Below are 23,355 nucleotides of genomic sequence, written 5' to 3' on the forward strand. Positions count from 1 at the left end.
GGAGTAGATTCAGTTGTAAGTGAACATTTAAGAACACAGTACTATGCTTTCTTTAATATATTCACAAATGGATCTTAGGACCCTAAAGCAGGGAGGACAGGCGCAGCTTTTTGTGTTCCTGAGTTTAAGGTGGCAGTGACACAATGGAGTTGCTGGCCATACTCTTGGCTGCAGACTAGGTGGAGGAGGTGAAGCCAGACAGGGTAGTCATCTGCTCTGAGTCCTGTGCAGCACTGTTGAGCTTAAATTAATTTGTGTCTTGGAGCAGACAGGATGTATTGTATGAGGTTTTGCAGTGCTTGTATAGGGTGAGACAGATGGGTATTTGTGATGTTCCTCTGTTTACCAGCTCATGTGGGAGTAGAGGGGAATGAGGAGGTGGATGTTATCACCAAGCAGGCTCTCAAACATCTAATGTTGAGATGGAACTGTCAATCAGTAAAGCAGAAGCCAAGGGGTTGATAAAAACAGTGGTTAAAAACAAAAGGCAAGAGTTGTGGGAAAGGGAAGAGAAAGGGAAGACACCTGTAGAAGATTCAGGAAAAGTTGGGGGCAGGGAGGTCATCAGGTCGAGAGAGAAGGGAGGAAAGTAATGACAAGGCTGAGACACACCAGGCTCAATAGTACATTGAAATTGGTAGGAAAACATCAGACTCCGAGGTGTGATCATTGTCAGGAGGAGATGGAGACAGTGGAACATGTTATATTTCAGTGCCAGCAATATGGGAGGGAAAGGGAGTTATTGTTATTAGATTTAAGGAGTAATGGAGTTGAAGACCCAAGATTAAGCGAACTGCTGGGGAAATCTTCAGGGGATGTAGTATTTAATTATGTATTTCGTTTTCTTAAGGAGACTAGAATTTTGAGTAGGATTTACACCTTCCCTGTCTCTGGTCCACACTCCAGTCCAGTTGGTGGCGGTAATGCAACTTAAAGTTGGGTTGCCAACCGCCATATAAAGCAAGCAGAAGAAGAACGATTCAGGCGACATGATTTGTTTTTGGCAGGCAGGAGAGTAAACTAGTCCAGCGTCATGGTTGTCGGAATAATGTATTTATTGTTTATCAATTGTATTTCATTATCCACATTGCTGTTACAGTAACTTCAGTTCCTTAACCCTGTGACCAGACACGATGACACATTGGCTACAGGGATCATCTACTTCTATCGCTTGTACATGTTTCAAGCAGTTCCCCAGATATGTAAGTATGCACAGTGTACAACCCATGCTTTTGACCAGACTTGGCTATGTTAAAGATGGTTCCGATGAGCCCTTTACAATGGAAATCGTTGTCACAGGTTGAATAGGGTTTCCCATGTTCATTTGTGGCTGTGCTATCTTTTTTGTTCGACTATCGTCTCTACAGGTGACTGGGGGTTGCGGTCTATTCCTGGCAGGTAAAGTGGAAGAGACCCCCAAGAAATGTAAAGACATCAAGACGGCTCGCAGCCTGTTGAATGATATACAGTTCGCTCAGTTTGGAGATGACCCAAAGGTGAGAGCCTCCCCAAGTGTGTAAACTAACTTAACCTTTTGCAATTGTCTTGATTACAAGATGTTATATATTCAGTAATAGTTGGTACTTTGATATTGAGGGTACCTCGTCCATCGAATGGATGTGTCCATTGCATTAAACGTGTTCACCCCCTCACCAGCACTACACAGCTAATTAAAATGTCCAACTCATCATCAAGCTTTGATTATTTTAATCAGCTGTGTAGTGCTAAGGCCACAACCAAAACGTGCCCCCCTTGGGGTCCCCAGGACTGGGTTTGGGAAGCGCTGTGCTAGTATAAAGTTGTGACGACTGACTGGGTAGTAAATTATATTTCCATCCCTGCGAAGGACAGGGTCTGAATTAGGGATGTGACAAATTAACAATTTTGCTTCACGTTTAAACTGCCATTTTTTAAATAGTTTTTCCTTGAAAACAATAAGGAAAAATCATAAAATTCCATGTCAATTTACAATGTAGAATAATGGTTCTATTATGTATGTGTCAGAGCTGCTAGGAGTACTGGGTGGAGGAGTCAAGCGCAGAGAGCAGGTATTCAAGAACGTGGATTTATTTCCTGTAGACAGGGAAAACGATCATGCCCAAACACACGGGCGCATGAAAATACCAGTCCAAACACACAGGACTAAACTGTCCGGAAAATATAGAATCCACAATAAAAATCCAACACCAAATAACAGAGAACAAGCCCGCACAAAAGCCAGCGGGCCTACTGCCCTTAAATAGCCTACCCACAAAACTAAACTCAAAACAGGTGCACCCAATCAGCCCAAACTAACAGAAACAAAAAGAAGAGAATCGATGGCAGCTAGTAGGCCGGTGACGACGACCGCCGAGCGCCGCCCGAACAGGAAGAGGCACCATCTTCGGCGGGATTCGTGACAGTACCCCCCCTCTGACGCGCGGCTCCCGCCGCGCGCCGACCCCGGCCTCGAGGACGACCCGGAGGGCGAGGCGCAGGGCAATCCGGGTGGCGGCGGTGGAAATCAACCAAGAGGGAAGGATCTAAAATGTCCCTCCCCGGTACCCAGCACCTCTCCTCCGGACCGTACCCCTCCCAGTCAACGAGGTACTGCAGGCCCCTCACCCGGCGTCTCGAGTCCAGAATAGCTCGTACTGTGTACGCCGGGGACCCCTCGATGTCCAGAGGGGGCGGAGGGACCTCCGGTACCTCACCTTCCTGAAGGGGACCAGCTACCACCGGCCTGAGGAGAGACACATGAAACGAGGGGTTAATGCGATAGTAAGAAGGGAGTTGCAATCTATAACACACCTCGTTCATCCTCCTCAGGACTTTAAATGGCCCCACACACTGCGGCCCCAGCTTCCGGCAGGGCAGGCGGAGGGGCAGGTTTCGGGTCGAGAGCCAGACCCTGTTCCCTGGTGCGAACACAGGGGCCTCACTGCGGTGGCGGTCAGTGCTCTTCTTCTGCCGTTCACTGGCCTGCCTGAGAGAGTCCTGGACTGCCCGCCAGGTCTCCCTAGAGCGCTGTACCCACTCCTCCACCGCAGGAGCTTCGGTCTGGCTCTGATGCCACGGAGGCAGGACCGGCTGGTACCCCAGTACGCATTCAAATGGCGACATGTTAGTTGAGGAGTGGCGGAGTGAGTTCTGGGCCCACGGGACGTACCTCGCCCATTCTCCTGGCCGGTCCTGGCAATACGACCTCAGAAACCTCCCCACTTCCTGGTTCACTCTTTCCACCTGCCCATTACTTTCGGGGTGATACCCAGAGGTAAGGCTGACCGAGACCCCCAGACGCTCCATAAACGCCCTCCACACCCGGGACGTGAACTGGGGACCTCGATCAGATACGATGTCCTCTGGCACCCCGTAGTGCCGGAAGACGTGGGTAAATAGAGCCTCCGCAGTCTGTAGGGCCGTAGGGAGACCAGGCAATGGAAGGAGACGACAGGACTTAGAAAACCGATCCACAACGACCAGAACGGTAGTGTTCCCCTGAGATGGGGGAAGATCAGTCAGAAAATCTACCGATAGATGAGACCATGGCCGTTGTGGAACCGGGAGGGGTTGTAACTTCCCTCTCGGCAGGTGCCTAGGAGCCTTACTCTGTGCGCATACCGTGCAGGAGGAGACATAGAGTCTCACGTCCTTAGCCAAGGTGGGCCACCAGTATTTCCCCCTAAGACCCCGCACTGTCCTCTCAATCCCCGGATGACCCGAAGAAGGTAGTGTGTGAGCCCACCGAATCAATCGATCACGGACACCAAGCGGTACGCACCTAAGGCCAGTCGGACACTGGGAAGGCGCAGGTTCTACCCTCAACGCCCGCTCGATGTCCGCGTCCACCTCCCATACCACCGGGGCCACCAGACAAGAGGCTGGAAGGATGGGAGTCGGATCGATGGGCCGGTCATCCATGTCATAGAGACGAGACAGCGCGTCGGCCCTAGTGTTGAGGGAACCTGGTCGATAAGAGATCGTAAATCTAAAGCGTGTAAAGAACATGGCCCACCTAGCTTGACGCGGATTCAGTCTCTTCGCCGCTCGGATATACTCCAGATTGCGGTGGTCAGTCCAGATGAGGAAAGGGTATTTAGCCCCCTCAAGCCAGTGTCTCCACACCTTCAGGGCTTTTAACATAGCTAGTAACTCCCGGTCCCCCACATCATAGTTCCGCTCCGCCGGACCCAGCTTCTTAGAAAAGAAAGCACAGGGACTGAGCTTCGGTGGCGTGCCCGAGCGCTGTGATAGCACGGCTCCAACACCAGCCTCGGACGCATCCACCTCCACTATGAACGCTAACGAAGGGTCCGGATGCGCCAACACGGGAGCCTCAGTAAACCGTGCCTTCAACTGGTTGAAGGCTCCATCTGCCTCGACCGACCACCGTAGACGCACCGGCCCCCCCTTCAGCAGTGAGGTAATGGGCGCCGCCACTTGGCCAAAACCCCGGATAAACCTCCGGTAGTAATTGGCAAACCCTAAAAACCGCTGCACCTCCTTTACCGTGGTCGGAGTCGGCCAATTACGCACGGCGTTAACGCGGTCACACTCCATCACCACCCCCGAGGTGGAAATGCGATAACCCAGGAAGGAAACGGCTGGTTTGGAGAACACACATTTCTCAGCCTTGACTTATAGGTCATGCTCCAGCAGTCGCCCAAGCACCCTGCGCACCAGGGAGACATGCGCGGCGCGTGTGGCAGAATAGATCAAGATGTCATCAATATATACTACCACACCCTGCCCCTGCAAGTCCCTGAGAATCTCATCTACAAAGGATTGGAAGACGGCTGGAGCATTCTTCAACCCATACGGCATGACGAGGTACTCATAGTGGCCTGATGTGGTACTAAACGCTGTTTTCCACTCGTCTCCTCCCCGAATACGCACCAGATTATACGCGCTCCTGAGGTCCAGTTTTGTGAAAAAACGCGCTCCGTGGAATGATTCCATCGCCGTAGCGATGAGAGGTAGTGGATAACTAAATCCCACTGTGATTGAATTTAGACCTCGATAATCAATGCACGGACGCAGTCCTCCCTCCTTTTTTCTCACAAAAAAAAACTTGAGGAGGCGGGTGACATGGAGGGCCGAATGAACCCTTGTCTCAGAGCTTCCGTGACATATGTCTCCATAGCCAACGTCTCCTCCTGTGACAATGGGTACACGTGACTCCTGGGAAGTGCAGCGTTCTCCTGGAGGTTTATCACGCAATCCCACCGTCGATGAGGTGGTAATTTGGTCGCTTTTTTCTTACTTAAAGCGATAGCCAAATCGGCATATTCTGGGGGAATGCGCACAGTGGAAACCTGGTCTGGACTCTCCACCGACGTGGCACCGATGGAAACTCCCACACACCTACCTGAACACTCATCTGACCACCCCTGAAGAGCTCCCTGTCTCCAGGAAATGAGGGGATTGTGAATGGCTAGCCAGGGAACCCCCAACACCACTGGAAACCCAGGTGAATCAGTAAGGTAAAAACTGATCTGCTCCCTATGATCCCCCTGTGTTACCATGTCCAGCGGAATCGTGGCCTCCCTGACCAGCCCTGACCCTAACGGTCGGCTATCTAAGGAGTGCACGGGGAAAGGTGGGTCTATCTGCACCAGCGGAATACCCAACTTACGGGCGAGTCCGCGATTCATAAAACTCCCAGCTGCGCCTGAGTTGACTAGCGCCTTTTGCTGAAGAGAGGGGAAAAACGCAGGGGAAAAAATAACCAAAAACATGTGACCAACAGGGAGCTCTGGGTGAGTCTTGTGCCTACTCACCTGGGGTGGCCGAGGAGTATTCCGCCTGCCATCCCGACTCCCAGATGGACTCCTCCAGCACCGGTCCGAAGTGTGTCCTCTCCGGCCACAGTAGGTGCAAGAGGAGCCACCTCCTCTGGTCCCCCTAGATGCAGCTCCTCCCAACTCCATCGGAGTTGGAGCGGGAGGGCTGGGAGGTGGAATTGACAGGACCCCCTCTGAACGCCCGTGGGCAGCTAGCAGGTTATCTAGTCGGATCGACATGTCTATCAGTTCATCGAGGGAGAGTGTGGTGTCCCGACAAGCTAGCTCCCGGCGGACATCCTCCCTGAGGCTGCAACGGTAATGGTCTATTAAGGCCCTGTCATTCCACCCCGCACCAGCAGCCAAGGTCCGGAACTCTAAAGCGAAATCCTGGGCTCTCCTCGTCTCCTGTCTGAGGTGGAACAGACGCTCACTCGCCGCTCGGCCCTCCGGTGGGTGGTCGAACACCGCTCGAAACCGGCGGGTGAACTCCGGGTAGTGGTCCCGAGCCGAGTCTGGGCTGTTCCAGACTGCGTTGGCCCAGTCCAGGGCCCTACCCGACAAACAGGAGACAAGGAGGCTTACACTCTCCTCACCCGAGGGAGTCGGACGCACGGTAGCCAGGTAGAGCTCAAGCTGGAGCAGAAATCCCTGGCATCCAGCCGCTGCTCCATCGTACTCCCTCGGGGGGGTGAGACGCAATGTGCTGGTCCCAGCCGATGACACGGGAGGAGTGGGTTGTGTCGTCTGCAGGGGAGCTGAAGGGGGCGTCGGGAGACCACTCCTCTCCCATCGCTCCATCCTCTCCATCATCTGGTCCATCGCTGACCCGATTCGATGGAGGACAGCTGTATGATGATGGACGCGCTCCTCCATTGTTGGGAGAGGGGTGGTCGCTGCTTCTGCTGACTCCATTGGTGGTGCGGGCTTCTGTCAGAGCTGCTAGGAGTACTGGGTGGAGGAGTCAAGCGCAGAGAGCAGGTATTCAAGAACGTGGATTTATTTCCTGTAGACAGGGAAAACGATCATGCCCAAACACACGGGCGCATGAAAATACCAGTCCAAACACACAGGACTAAACTGTCCGGAAAATATAGAATCCACAATAAAAATCCAACACCAAATAACAGAGAACAAGCCCGCACAAAAGCCAGCGGGCCTACTGCCCTTAAATAGCCTACCCACAAAACTAAACTCAAAACAGGTGCACCCAATCAGCCCAAACTAACAGAAACAAAAAGAAGAGAATCGATGGCAGCTAGTAGGCCGGTGACGACGACCGCCGAGCGCCGCCCGAACAGGAAGAGGCACCATCTTCGGCGGGATTCGTGACAGTATGACCGCCAGAGCCAGACAATGAAGCTCTATCTACCACGACCCTTTACAGACATAGAACACAGCTACAGTAACATGTCCATAGCGACAATTGACAACTTTTCAGACAACAACAAAAAAGTGCCACATCAGGTCTGTACCATTTTCAGACAGTAGAATTCTGCTCTGGCATAAAATGTTATTTATTGTTTCCCTGACAACAATAAACATTGCTGATTGATGTGCTGCTGTGTTGTTTTTTTAAGGTAGGGTAGCTAAAAGTGTTTTATTTCTTCTAAATGTCTTGTAAAGTCATGCTATTTAACCAACTTTAAACTACTTTTTTAGGAGAGAGTGGTCTGCGCGCAGAAAGCAGGCTGCATGCAGCAGCTCGAGATTATTTGATTGACAGTTCTGGTTGCCAAGTGATGGACTTTAATCCTGCTACAGAAACGGCCGTTCATATCACCAGCGAGGGTTTCATGTCGTGTTTAAAAAACGTAGTGTAGCCTAACAGACAAACAAACATGCCGTAACTTTCAAGGGACCTGTCATGCCAAATAATGTCCCCTGGCCAAAAAGTGTCCCCCTCTGCGTCACAATGGGATACGATAAACTATTAATGTTCGTTGCCTTAACAACGGTGTGATGACCTAATGATTAGAATTTTGGAGATCATTACAGCCTAAATTACATTTATTTTCATCATCTATACAAACAAGGCTGATTTCTGCAACAATTTCGTTGTTTGAACAAGTTTGGTTTAGCTAATAAAATTCAAACATTACTTAACTACTTTTGGGTACCTTGTTAACATGACAACATGAAATCCATGTCTTAAACGTTGCTACGGAAATGGCAAAGAGAACGTCTAATCTGCTTGACACATTAGTTATTTTACAGATCACAGTCAGCTGATTTCCACTCCATTCTTATGCAAATCCATTTGATTCATACACTGGCTTGTCTGGCAGTCATGTTTTTATTTTAACCTGCCCTTCCTACACTGAAAATAATATGATCTACCCTGAAATAATATGATTTCAGTAGTCCTCTATTAGGATTAATTTTCTATATTGCATAGCTCATTAGTACACCCTTGTGGTTGAATATATATGTATCTATTGTAGGTCCCAGGATACAACAATGAATCATGTGCAACAATAATACATAAACGTTGATATTTTTTGGTGCCGTTGTCATTATTTTCACCAATTTTTTTGTACACTCACATGGCAATCATAGACTAAAATACTGAATTCTGGTGTGTGGCATTTTGAAGAGGTGATTGCTGTGTGGGTGGGAGGTTCTGCCTGTCACTTGTTCTCAACAGGCAGCCAGTCTCAGAAGGGAGACTGCAAAGTCCAGGCACTGCTGCTGACTTTGTTCTGCGTGTTTGCAGTGCTCGTGTTTTTAGTTAATCTGTGTATCTCACATATTATGTGCCTAGTATGATGGAGCAACAAAACTTTTTGAGCAGACATGACAATAACTGTAGCTGTAGATGATGTAATGAAATGTTGGAGGGTGGTTGGTAATGGAGGACATTAGGTGGATCCACGTCTGGGTGTTGGGCAGAACTTCTAGGTCCTGGAGAACAGGAGCAGAGTTAAAGGGAACAGAGACAGAGACGTAAACAAGCAAACACACAGGTTACACTCTACAGTGAGAATGGGATGGATTAGTGCAGTGTTATAAATGGGAGATATGTACATTTCAACACTTTTGCAAGGTATAGTATACCTCAAGCTGGTCCCCCTCTGACTCAGAGCACAGACGTTATACAAAAATAGCAATAGACCAACAACAGCGCTAAGTCAATCACACATTTGAAAGACTATGCAATTGCATTGTTTACCTCAGTCAACAGCTGCGGCTCCCGTCTGTACTCGGAGGCCTGGATGCTGCTGTTGTGTGCAAAGTGAATTACCTTCAGGTTGTTCTCCCACCCTTCCTGGTACCAATCAAGGGACTTGTGGTCCATTCACCAAACCTGGAGGAGTGGGTAGGAAGGTGGAATCTATTGACAATGTAAGATATTGAAATATGTCTGATTATGTACCATGGAAAACAAAAACCGTGGGTGTTGAAGATGTCCATCATCGCTTTGGAGGTGGCCTCGCCAGTCTTCTCCTTGAGGGGTGTCATACAAAACAAAAATACATTTTTGGTTCCAAACACCCTTTTTAATGGGTTACATAAGTGAATTTAGAGTTCAGCACGTACTCTTCCTGTACTGACCTTAATGGGTATTGCCTTCACCCATCGGTCACCGTCAGACACCAGCTGTTGCCATTCTTGGATTTCGTGCAGTGTCCGATGAGGTCCACCCCTAACATTTAATGTGTTAGAGAGAAGATTACTTTATTACCTGTATCTTTGTCATACAGTATGCAGATGTTCATATTTGTAAGGATACTGACACACACACACACATTCTATAATACTGAACTCTGCTGTGGTCAAATAAAGAAACCATTACAGAACAACTTATCAGGGCTAAATGTTTATTGGGACACTTACCGATCATGTGCCATGGTGAAACAACTTTGATGGGCTTTAACTCCGACACCACAGTCTTCACCCTCTCAATCTTCTGGCAGGCTAGACAGGTACTGACCTTAAAGCAAAAAGTTACAAATTGAAACATTGTGTGCTCTCTGATATGACATTCATTGAAATCATAATAATTTCAGATATAATAGAATGTGATTGATTAACAAAAGGTTATTTCACTTGCCCAGCTGTCCACCTCCTTGACAATTCCCATCAGAAGAAGAGTAGGTTGATTTTGGCAATCATGTGCTTCACTCCAAAATAGCCAGCATGCATCTCGGTCAACACGGCCTCCTTCTCCTCCTTAGTAAACATCACACTCCTGTGTGGCTGGCCACCCTTCCCCCATAGGTAGATAATATTGCCTAGCAAGTTGGAACAGAAGAGTGGTTGAAATACTCTAGTCTAAGTATATTTGCACTGCTGTCTTTCTCTGTTTCTCTCCATCTCTCTCTCTCTCTCTGTCTTCCACTCTCTTCCCACCTCTCTTACTTTCATCCTTTCTCACAAATCACATTTCATCCTTTCTCACAAATCCCATTGTGACGCAGGGGGACACCCTGTTTGGCATGACATTCCATTATGTTGGAAAAGGGTAATTGATACAGGCTACCGGTAGCATACTGTCATCTCATATGAGGCAAAAATGAAGAGTAGGCTACCCCATGCTCGCAAGACTGACCTGAGGACATCGGTGCCATGACAAGACTAGGATATTCTACATGCAACAGACCGAAGACACACTTGCATTATTAGGAAAGAGACCGAGCAGGCGGGAGACGCAGGTGAAAGTGGGTTCATATGTTTTGGTAATCTGCATCTCCCAATGTCTTGCCTTGCAAATTCACCAAGTAGCTTAAAGCTCACCTCTTCCGCTCTGGTTTCATTTGACTTTCCCAGGCCCTTTATAGCATGTCTGCTATAACAACGAAAATAAAGTTTTGTGATTTTAATTATGTGGGAGGAAAACTAAAAAACAGGGATTTTTCGATGACGTTAAGGATACCAACTTCGTTCTAACGTTTAAACATTCACACCCTTATAGTCTGAATCCAAAATACTTCCTGGTCACAATATTTTCCATGACTCTGTCCCTGTACAGGAGGAGGTGATGGTGTTGGAGAGGATCCTGCTGCAGATCATTAAGTTTGACCTGCAGGTAGAGCACCCCTAACAGTTCCTGCTCCGCTACGCCAAGCAGCTCAAAGGTACGCAGATACATATGCTTGATTAGGGTTGCAAAATTCCACTAACTTTCCTACATTTTCTCGGGTTTTCAAGAAATCCTGGTTGGAATATTCCTGGACTCCAACTGGGATTTCTAGAAAGTTACCCGATTTGGCACTAGGGCTGAGTTGTTCACCATAGTTACTGATACTGTAGTCGCTGGAACTGTGCTGGAAAATGACAATGTGAAGTGAAAATATGTACCCAGTCAGCACAGTGTAACAAGTCGGCCCTATAGTGGGAATTGGGGACTACAGTTTATCTAAAACAATAATCTGATCTAGTCTATTAAAACTACCCCTAAAATCATTCACCTCTTTCTGTTCACAGATCTGAAGTATTTCTGATCTGTTTCAGGTGATAAGAACAAAGTCCAGAAACTAGTTCAGATGGCCTGGACCTTTGTGAAAGACAGGTGAGCAGTTGACTGTACATGGATGCATAACTTAGCAGAACCATGAAAGTACATCGATACCCATGTGCCTACGATGATGCAATCAGGTCAGATAGTCACAAAGCGTCTCGGAGAAGAAGTGCTGATCTAAGATCAGGTCCCCCTTCTTAATCATTATGATTTAATAGGCAAAACTGATCCTAAATCGGCACACCTACTCTGAGATGCTTTATGAATGATGCTTTATGAATATGTGTCCTGTGAGTGATGGACACACCTCTCGCTCCTCTCCCCTCAGCTTGTGCACCATGCTGTCCCTACAGTGGGAGCCAAAGATCATAGCTGTAGCAGTCATGTACCTGGCCGGCCGGCTGTGTTAGTTTGACATCCAGGGGTTGACGTCCAAGCAGTTTTCACGGCGCTGGTTGGAGCAGTTTGTCCAGGATGTCCCAGTGGAGCTGCTGGAAGGTGGGACTGGCTGGTCTTTCTCTATGAAACAGTTGTGTGGGTTTATGGCATTTGTGCAGGATGTTTTAAATGTTAAAAACAAAAGCATATATAATTGCAAGCCTGTTTCATCCAGATCTCACAAGCTTTCATGAATGGTTCATGAATGATACATGAATGGTTCGCTGCACAGTTTGTGAACAATTCACGTATCATTCATGTTTTATATCCATCTCTTCATTCAAAGACCCAATCATGGACACTCTTACTGACAGTTGTGGCTGCTTCGCGTGATGTATTGTTGTCTCTACCTTCTTGCCTTTTGTGCTGTTGTCTGTGCCCAATAATGTTTGTACCATGCTCTGTGCTGCTACCATTTTGTGCTGCTGCCATGTTGTGTTGCTACCATGCTGTGTTGTCATGTTGCTGCCATGCTATGTTGTTGTTTTAGGTCTCTGTTTATGTAGTGTTGTCTCTCGTCGTGATGTTTTGTCCTACATTTGTATTTTTAATCCCAGTCCCAGCAGGAGGCCTTTTGGTAGGCCGTCATTGTAAATAAGAATTTGTTCTTAACTGACTTCCCATGTTAAATAAAGGTACAAAAAATAAACAATAATAATAAGTTAACGAGATCAGGGTGGCTCCGAGGCTACTTTTACCCCTCTTAACTTTGTTTGTTTATTACTATGTTAGTATCATTACCCATGTAGTACCATCATGTAGTACCATCATTTAGATCCATAGTTATGAAATGCACTCCTCATTAATGACATCTGCCACCAGATCCTAGACCTGTACTCCCAGGGCAAGCAGCAGATGCCCCAGACCTCCAGCACTCCCCAGCAGCTGCAGACTCTCACCCAGCTCCCCACCCCCCCCGTCCTGCCACCACTCAGCAAGAAGGTCTCGCCCCAGGCCAGCCCTCCTCGCCAGCTCAAACGAGCCCACGTGAGTTTGACACTTGAGTTAAAAGGTTCTTGTGAGGGCAGGCATCATGCTCTTTTTATCATCAGATGAACTCAATTGAGTTGTTTTGACACCCATTGCCCTTGTTGTGGTTTAGATATGGTCTCCTACAGAAGAAAGTGAAGCACCTGGTGAGCACATTAACCTTTTCTCTGGCACAGACTCTAGATGATTCCATGGACACGTATGGCTGCCAAGGATTCATATGATTCATAACAGTAGGTATGTTAGTGTGACATATTGTTCTCTCTCTTTCTCTCTTCCAGAGCCAGTGGGCTCTAAGATCCCCAGGCTGGAGCCTCCGATGCCCCCTCTACCCACAGCACAACCCCTCTCGGGTGAGCCCACTCAGAGGACCACCAGACTCACTAACTCTTAACACCAGTGCAACAACTGGTGCACCTGTGGGTTTCCAGAGGAAACATCAACGGTAGATCAAAATAGAAATGAAAGCTCAAGGAAATGCATACTATCTTGTGAAGTTTTATATAGACAGTCCCCTGTCCATCAGCCTTATTGTTTTACCTATTCCCTTATTGAAATGAGCACTTGTGCAGTGTTGGAATGGTGTTAATGCTGCATATATCTGTCTACTCACTACTGTAATGTCTCATGTTGCAGAATAAATTATTGACACATGGCATTCCTGCTAAGTGGTAGAGAAGCCCCTGGGATGTGTCCCAAATGGCACCATATTTCCTGTATGATGCACTACCCTAGGGCTCAGGTCAAAATTAGTGCACTATTTAGGGAATAGGATGTAATTTAGGACAATGAAGCAACTGGTCCCTGGAGGAGCTAGCTGAGCTGAGGAGGAAGAAGTGTTTAGCTGCTGGTATTAACTAGTCTCCTCTGACTGGCTGAGAGAACGATAGGTGTCCTCTGATTGGCTGAGAGGGAGAGGTGTCCAGACCAGGCCATGCAGAAATATGACGAGCACTTATTAGATATCAGACTTAGTGTAGGGATTCTCTGTAGTCTACCGGTTCAAATCACAAGCTTTTAGATAGGCAGGGAATATAGACACATACATTTGACATTTTAGTCATTTAGCAGATGCTCTTATCCAGAGCAATTAGGGTTAAGTGCCTTGCTCAAGGTCACATCGACAGATTTTTCACCTAGTCGGCTCTGGGATTCAAACCAGCAACCTTTTGGTTACTGGCCCAACGCTCTTAACTGCTAGGCCACACGCATGCCACACCACACACACACAGCTCTCTTGGCTGGTTATTGCAAGCCTGTAGATTAACATGTGGTTTATAGATGGATATTAATCATCACACACACCACAGTCGTTAGAGAGAGGCATGAGAGTATGTGCGTTTAAGGGCTGAGGGATCTTCTTGCATCATAACCCCATGGTGGACAGGATCCAGAACACTGTCTGACCTTCCTGATACTCTGCTGTCTGGCCTGTCTGATACTCTACGGTCTGGCCTGTCTGCTACTCTATAGTCTGGCCTGTCTGATACTCTACGGTCTGGCCTGTCTGATACTCTACGGTCTGGCCTGTCTGATACTGCCTGATACTCTACTGTCTGACTTGCCTGATACACTACTGTCTGACCTGTCTGACTTGCCTGATACACTACTGTCTGACCTGCCTGATACTCTACTGTTTGATACTATACTGTCTGACCTGCCTGATACTCTACAGTCATGGCCAAATGTTTTGAGAATGACACAAATATTCATTTCCACAAAGTTTGCTGCTTCAGTGTCTTTAGATATTTTTGTCAGATGTTACTATGGAATACTGACTTATAATTACAAGCATTTCATAAGTGTCAAAGGCTTTTATTGAAAATTACATGAAGTTGATGCAGAGTCAATTTTTGCTGTGTTGACCCTTCTTTTTCAAGACCTCTACAATCCGCCCTGGCATGCTTTCAATTAACTTCTGGGCCACATCCTGACTGATGGCAGCCCATTCTTGCCTAATCAATGCTTGGAGTTTGTCAGAATTTGTGGGGTTTTGTTTGTCCACCCACCTCTTGAGGATTGACCACAAGTTCTCAATGGGATTAAGGTCTGGGGAGTTTCCTGGCCATGGACCCAAAATATCGATGTTTTGTTCCCCGAGCCACTTAGTTATCATTTTTGCCTTATGGCAAGGTGCTCCATCATGCTGGAAAAGGCATTGTTCGTCACCAAACTGTTCCTGGATGGTTGGGAGAAGTTGCTCTCGGAGGATGTGTTGGTACCATTCTTTATTCATGGCTGTGTTCTTAGGCAAAATTGTGAGTGAGCCCACTCCCTTGTCTGAGAAGCAACCCCACACATGAATGGTCTCAGGATGCTTTACTGTTGGCATGACACAGGACTGATGGTAGCGCTCACCTTCTCTTCTCTGGACAAGCTTTTTTCCGGATGCCCCAAACAATCGGAAAGGGGATTCATCAGAGAAAATGACCCCAGTCCTCAGCAGTCCAATCCCTGTACCTTTTGCAGAATATCAGTCTGTCCCTGATGTTTTTCCTGGAGAGAAGTGGCTTTTTTGCTGCACTTCTTGACACCAGGCCATCCTCCAAAAGTCTTCGCCTCACTGTGCGTGCAGATGCACTCACACCTGCCTGTTGCCATTCCTGAGCAAGCTCTGTACTGGTGGTGCCCCGATCCCGCAGCTGAATCAACTTTAGGAGACGGTCCTGGCGCTTGAAGGACTTTCTTGGGCGCCCTGAAGCCTTCTTCACAACAATTGAAACGCTCTCCTTGAAATTCTTGATGATCCGATGAATTGTTGATTTAGGTGCAATCTTACTGGCAGCAATATCCTTGCCTGTGAAGCCCTTTTTGTGCAAAGCAATAATGACGGCACGTGTTTCCTTGCAGGTAACCATGATTGACAGAGGAAGAACAATGATTCCAAGCACCACCCTCCTTTTGAAGCTTCCTGTCTGTTATTCGAACTCAATCAGCATGACAGAGTGATCTCCAGCCTTGTCCTCGTCAACACTCAAACCTGTGTTAACGAGATTATCACTGACATGATGTCAGCTGGTCCTTTTGTGGCGGGGCTGAAATGCAGTTTAAATGTCTTTGGGGGATTCAGTTCATTTACATGGCAAAGAGGGACTTTGCAATTAATTGCAATTCATCTGATCACTCTTCATAACATTCTGTAGTATATGCAAATTGCCATCATACAAACTCAGGCAGCAGACTTTGTGAAAATTGATATTTGTGTCATTCTCAACTTTTGTCCACGACTGTACTGTCTGATGCTGTCTGACCTGCCTGATACACTACTGCCTGATACTCAACTGTCTGACCTGCCTGACACACTACTGTATGGCCTATCTGATACTGGCTGACCTGCCTGATACTCTACTGCCTGATACTCAACTGTCTGACCTGCCTGGTATTTTACTGTCTGACCTGCCTGATACTCTACTGCCTGATACTCTACTGTCTGACATACTTGATACTCTACTGTATGGCCTCTGATACTGTCTGACCTGTCTGATACTCTACTGTCTGACCTGTTTGATACCCTCTAATGTCTGACCTGCCTAACCGCTCGGCCTAACTGCCTTACAGCTGTCAAACTACTCTGCTTAGAAAGAGCACCGTTCGCAGCACCAACAGCTCTGTTTTCATGGCCTGTCTAGGAAGTGGTGTGTGTGTTTGTAAGTACACATGTGTTGAAGTAAGAACATGGTGTGAAGTGGTTTGATTCAGAGTTGTTGAACACAAGTCTTTCTATAAGGGTTCTCTAATTCCCTTTTCCCGGCAGACCACAAGCCTCCCACCCTTCCGCACCTCTCCCAGGAGAGACTGACCCAACTGGGGTAGGAGGCCCAGCGGAGCCCCCTAAAGGACCTCCACCAGCCTCCCTCACTGCCCTGCTCCACCACCCCCATCCAGCTACATCATGGGCATCCCCAGCTCCTACATGTCAGGAGAGGGTTACCAGAGCCTCCAGTCTATGATGAAGTCAGAAGGGCCGTCCCACATCACCATCCCCTCATCGTATGGCCCTCCCCTGGCTTACCACAGCCACGTCTACCCCCCTAATGCCCCACCGTCTGGTCCTCCTATCCTCCGCCTGCCTACCCCCCGCCGGGGTACAACCACAGCTACCCTCCCCTTCCACGTATGCCCCCGGGACACGGGGACTACCTGCCTGGGATGGGCGTCCCTCCCAGCAGCTATCCCCCACACCCTGGAGGACAGAGCTAGGTACCCCCTCCACTGCCCCCTGGCATGCCCCTCATCGATGGCCTGAGTTGAGGAGCTTGGATGAGGTGGGGGGGGGGGGGGGGGGGGGGGGGTGAGACTGGATGTGCCAAACCAACACCAGTCTCCTACTACAGGGGAGTTGGGCAACAGTTAGAGTATTGGGCCAGTAACCAAAGGTTGCTGGTTAGGATCCCTGAGCAGACTATGTGAAAGATCTGTTGCTGTACCTCTTGAGCAAGGCACTTAACCCTGTAAGTAGCGCTGGAAAAGAGTATCTGCTAAATGACTAACATTTTAAATGTCTCTCCAGTGTTACTAAGACGGCCAATTGAGGAGACAGACCTTATAAACTCTTTGAAGCTGTCATCTGCTAAGTTTGCACAATTTCTGTAATTTTTGACAAAATGCTCAGATTTATAGATATCCTGGTTGAAAGATTCTTTGAATCGCAGGGGAATAACCAGGAAATCTGGAATCCTCCAAGCAGGATTTTTTGAAAACCTTGGAAAGTTACCGGAATAATGCAACCCTACACCTCCTTCGCCAAACTCAGCACAGCCATGCCTCATCAAGAATCAACCCATTAACTTCCATTGTTAGTGAGTTTTAAATACAAAATGGTGTTTGTACTATGGCTGTTTTTATATGAGCCTTTTGGTAACATGTTTATTTGTCATTTTAGATGAAAACCTTTAGATGAGTTTACTGTACAAAGGAATAATGGGACCAAGAAGGAAAATGGCAGCTGCACTCTGAGGCTATTAGGAAACTGACCCTAACACTTACATTAACCTCATTTGAACGAATTCTGAAATTAAATATCGGTTTGCATGTCAGGAGTGACCCTATAGCCTTTTCCACACTTCACTATACCATGGCTTGAATATACACCCTAAATGACAAAAGTATGTGGATACCTTCTCGTCAAACATCTCATTCCAAAATCATGAGCATTAGTTTTTTGCGATTGCTTACACACTTGTTACGGAATTTGGCTCATTGTGTAAACTCTACACACAAGCCAAATAAGACACAACACCTCACTATGTCAGAATGAAACTTTGCAATCAAAACCTGACAATCCTTTTTCAAAATGGCATTTTTTCAACAAAATGATACACACATGCACCATTTGAATTACTCTTTCAAAGCAGCAACACACTGATTTATACTTTATACAAAACACTTGTCTTTAGTACTTTGTAAACCTTTTTAGTTTTATACAGGCTTATGTGAAAGATTGTCCAGTACAGTAAATCTACTCACATTTCAATGAACACAAAAATAGAAAGGCTTCTGAAAAAAATATATACAGCTCATTTCTTTTGCCATTGCAGGTTTTTACAACAACAGAAAAACACAAAGAAAAGTAGAATTACAGTACAGTAATCAATACAATGTTACTGTAAACCCACGGAAAGAAAAATAATTACAGTAAAATTACAGTGCAATGGTAAACAAAAAATAGTATTGTAAGGCCACATCACCTCATCCACATCACAAGCAATGTCATCCCTGGCTAGGCAATGGGGAAAATATCACCTTGCCGTTGTCACGCCCTGACCATAGAGAGCCCTCGGGGTTCTAGGTCAGGGCGTGACTAGGTGGTGTTCTAGTCTTTCATTTCTATGTTGGTGTGAGTATGGTTCCCAATTGGAGGCAGCTGATGTTCGTTGCCTCTAATTGGGGATCATACTTAGTGTGGCCCTTTCCCACCTGCGTTGTGGGATATTGTTTCGTTTAGTGCTAATGTGCATTATGTACTGCATGTTCGTTTATTCTTTGAAGTTTCACTGAAATAAATATGTGGAACTCTACGCACGCTGCGCTTTGGTCCACTCATTTAAATGACGGACGTGACAGCCGTATCCAATCCTGGACTGACCCCACCTCAATGTCGCTGCATGCCTCTTCCATTGCTTGCAGAAGAGGCAGGCGGGCATGTGGTTGGCGGTCATACACTTTCCAACGCCAAAGCTGTAAATAATTCCTCAATCGGATTGAGAAGTGGGGAGTAAGGGTGCAAGTATACAACTGTGAAGTTATTGTGGCTGGTGAACCAGTCCCTGACCGCCCCCCCCCCCTGCTGCCCAGGGACATTCACAATGGCTCTCAATCCAATAACATTCCCCCACGCTGCCCAGGAACATTCATAATGGCTCTCAATCCAATAACATTCCCCCACGCTGCCCAGGAACATTCACAATGGCTCTTTATCCTATAACATTCCCCCGCGCTGCCCAGGAACATTCACAATGGCTCTTTATCCTATAACATTCCCCCGCGCTGCCCAGGGACATTCACAATGGTTCTAAATCCAATAACATTCCCCCGCGCTGCCCAGGGACATTCACAATGGCTCTTTATCCTATAACATTCCCCCGCGCTGCCCAGGGACATTCACAATGGCTCTTCATCCTATAACATTCCCCCGCGCTGCCCAGGGACATTCACAATGGTTCTCAATCCAATAACATTCCCCCGCGCTGCCCAGGGACATTCACAATGGCTCTTTATCCTATAACATTCCCCCGCGCTGCCCAGGGACATTCACAATGGCTCTTCATCCTATAACATTCCCCCGCGCTGCCCAGGGACATTCACAATGGTTCTCAATCCAATAACATTCCCCCGCGCTGCCCAGGGACATTCACGATGGCTCTTTATCCTATAACATTCCCCCGCGCTGCCCAGGAACATTCACAATGGCTCTTTATCCTATAACATTCCCCCACGCTGCCCAGGGACATTCACAATGGCTCTTTATCCTATAACATTCCCCCTGCTGCCCAGGGACATTCACAATGGCTCTTTATCCTATAACATTCCCCCGCGCTGCCCAGGAACATTCACAATGGCTCTTTATCCTATAACATTCCCCCGCGCTGCCCAGGAACATTCACAATGGCATTCAATCCAATAACATTCCCCCGCACTGCCCAGGGACATTCACAATGGCTCTTTATCCTATAACATTCCCCCGCGCTGCCCAGGAACATTCACAATGGCTCTTTATCCAATAACATTCCCCCGCGCTGCCCAGGAACATTCACAATGGCTCTTTATCCAATAACATTCCCCCGCGCTGCCCAGGAACATTCACAATGGCTCTTTATCCAATAACATTCCCCCGCGCTGCCCAGGAACATTCACAATGGCTCTTTATCCAATAACATTCCCCCGCGCTGCCCAGGAACATTCACAATGGCTCTTTATCCAATAACATTCCCCCGTGCTGCCCAGGAACATTCACAATGGCTCTTTATCCAATAACATTCCCCCCTGCTGCCCAGGAACATTCACAATGGCTCTTTATCCAATAACATTCCCCGCGCTGCCCAAGGACATTCACAATGGATCTTTATCCAATAACATTCCCCCGCGCTGCCCAGGAACATTCACAATGGATCTTTATCCAATAACATTCCCCCGCGCTGCCCAGGAACATTCACAATGGCTCTTTATCCTATAACATTCCCCCGCACTGCCCAGGAACATTCACAATGGCTCTTTATCCTATAACATTCCCCCGCGCTGCCCAGGAACATTCACAATGGCTCTCAATCCAATAACATTCCCCCGCGCTGCCCAGGGACATTCACAATGGCTCTTTATCCTATAACATTCCCCCGCGCTGCCCAGGGACATTCACAATGGCTCTTTATCCTATAACATTCCCCCGCGCTGCCCAGGGACATTCACAATGGCTCTTTATCCTATAACATTCCCCCGCGCTGCCCAGGGACATTCACAATGGCTCTTTATCCTATAACATTCCCCCGCGCTGCCCAGGAACATTCACAATGGCTCTTTATCCTATAACATACCCCCGCACTGCCCAGGAACATTCACAATGGCTCTTTATCCTATAACATTCCCCCGCACTGCCCAGGAACATGCACAATGGCTCTTTATCCTATAACATTCCCCCGCACTGCCCAGGAACATTCACAATGGCTCTTTATTCAATAACATTCCCCCGCGCTGCCCAGGGACATTCACAATGGCTCTTTATCCTATAACATTCCCCCGCGCTGCCCAGGAACATTCACAATGGCTCTTTATCCTATAACATTCCCCCGCGCTGCCCAGGAACATTCACAATGGCTCTTTATACTATAACATTGCGGCCCCGACGCCTGGTTTTAGCTAGATTGAATCCAGATTCATCAATGAAAATTAACTCATGAGGCTGTGTAGCTGCACAAAGTCCAGTATCAGAAAATGCATACCGTGAATATGGTGTAACTCAAAACACAGGAAAGCAATGTCTACATTTTCACACAAGGATGGGGTTGGGTTGGGTCAGACACATTCAAAACTAAAGACAAGGCAGGTCCCCCCCCCCCCCCCCCCCAGAATGAGGCCACCTGCCTAGGTTACACATTCAGACAAAGCACACAATCTACTGCCATTACTGTATTACAGTATAGTACAATGACACTTTTGACTAATACTGTTCCTCTCAAATGGAACCCTGTGCAGCTGCTTCATCGTAAGTTGGTGTTGACGCAAGATGTGTCAGAGTGTCGACTTTCAGACATGGTTGATATTATGGAAGGTTATGTGATCTACGATGATTTGCTCTCGTAGTTGATGTAGGCGGATGGTGTTGTTTGCCAACACTAGATTGACAATGGCCAGTTCCTGTTCATGGGTGAACAGACGTTGCCTTCCACCCTCAGGAAGTCGTCTGGCAGTTCTGTAGAAAATGCAAGAACATCTCATTGGTTATGTTATTTTTTACATACTATACTGTACACAGTAACATCAAAACTGTATTACATGTACTTCACAGTACTATACCTATTTATTTATTTTTCACTGAGGAAAATAGACCTAATATTGTAGGACTACATTGTATTGTACTGTGATGCAGAATGATGTGCAACAGTTACATAGGTACAGTCTAGTGTAGAAAGTTGAAGACATACCTGTTCTCCAGTCTAAATGTCCATATTATGGATGCTACCGTGTAGCGACTCAGGTTGGGCTGGACTCAGGTTGGGCCTCATCGTCAGGCCATGATTTATGACATGGTCCACCAAAGTGGCCCTAATGTCGTCGGAAATATGTCTCCGTCTGTTGCCTGGTCCCCTTCTTTGTCTTGTCCTACTCCTCTCTCTTCCTCTCTCTCTTCCTCTCGCTCTCACTGCCTCCATGTTTGCAGAGTTTTCACAAAAGGGGTGGTGTACCTGAGGTCTATTTGTAGTGTTAAGGCTCAGACTAATTGGTGTTCAATTACCGTAGAAGTATTTTCATGTGTGGGTGTTGCCAATTTCAGGTATGTTTTGCATTTTGAATAGAAGTGTTTTCCCGATGATTGCAAGAGATTTCATTCTTGAACGAAGTGTCTAATGTAAGAGACAGTGTCTAGTGTTTTGCAAGTGTGTTGCAGAATTGCAAACAAAGTGCAAAGCAGAAAATGTGTTTGTACTTTTGGTGCCTTTAAGACATGATTACAAAAGTTAAGGTTTTGATGCTTTTGTCTAAGCATTCACTTTCAGTGTGTAAGCAATCGGCAAAAACTGTAATATGGAGTTGGTCCCCCCCTTTGCTGCTATAACAGCCCCCACTCTTCTGTGAAGGCTTTCCACTAGATGTTGGAATATTGCTGCGGGGACTTGCTTCCATTCAGTCCGAACCATAAAAAACAGCCCCAGACCATAATTTCTCCTCCAACAAACTTTACAAATGGTACTATGCATTCGGTCAAGTAGCGTGCTCCTGGCATCCGCCAGACCCAGATTTGTCCGTCGGACTGCCAGATGGTGAAGTGTGATTCATCACACGATTTTTATTGCACTATGCGCTTCAGCACTCGGCGGTCCCATTCTGTGAGCTTGTGTGGCCTACCACTTCCCGGCTGAGCCGTTGTTGCTCCTAGACGTTTCCACTTCCCAATAACAACACTTACAGTTGACCGGGGCAGCTCTAGCAGGGCAGAAATTTGACGAACTGACTTGTTGAAAAGGTTGCATCCTATGACAGTGCCATGTTGAAAGTCACTCAGCTCTTCAGTAAGGCCCATTCTACTGCAAATATTTGTCTATGGAGATTGCATGGCTGTGTGCTTGATTTTTATACACCTGTCTGCAACGGCTGTGGCTGAAATATCAGAATCCACTAATTTGAAGGGGTGTCCATATATATATACATACAAACAAACAAAAGTATCTTCCATATGCATTCCTTTCTGTTTGAAACACACTACTAAACCAGTGTTATATTCTGATCTCAATGAAAAGTGTTCCATTGTAGCATTGTGCATGGCCTGGAACAGACACCCATGCATGGCACACACACACTCTAAATAAACACACATTTTATGGGATGTTTTAGACTTTATTGAAAAAAGTTTGAATGTTTGATTTTTTTTTATGTTGAAGTTTTTTTATGACACCTTGTATACTTTCATATCTTCCTTTTGTTACTTAGTTGATGTTTGTAATATGTCAAGTTACTGTACGCAAAGCCACTTGGCATAGAACACCGTTGTTTTGT

At 47.0% G+C, this 23,355-nt stretch overlaps 1 protein-coding gene across 1 annotated transcript; it reads left to right on the top strand.

Annotated features, from left to right (window-relative positions):
• Window positions 1–979: 979 nt before the first annotated feature.
• On the top strand, window positions 980–16,909 carry LOC139563753 (cyclin-K-like). The gene is made up of 8 exons (XM_071382673.1): window positions 980–1,202; window positions 1,368–1,496; window positions 10,735–10,840; window positions 11,217–11,274; window positions 11,552–11,721; window positions 12,484–12,648; window positions 12,764–12,797; window positions 12,933–16,909. Exons 5-8 carry the CDS (start codon window positions 11,698–11,700, stop codon window positions 13,043–13,045), a joined length of 336 nt encoding a protein of 111 aa, XP_071238774.1. The 5' UTR covers window positions 980–1,202; window positions 1,368–1,496; window positions 10,735–10,840; window positions 11,217–11,274; window positions 11,552–11,697; the 3' UTR covers window positions 13,046–16,909.
• The last annotated feature ends 6,446 nt before the right edge of the window (window positions 16,910–23,355 follow it).

This window comes from Salvelinus alpinus, chromosome 34, assembly GCF_045679555.1.
Source record: "Salvelinus alpinus chromosome 34, SLU_Salpinus.1, whole genome shotgun sequence".
NCBI classification, from domain to species: domain Eukaryota; kingdom Metazoa; phylum Chordata; class Actinopteri; order Salmoniformes; family Salmonidae; genus Salvelinus; species Salvelinus alpinus.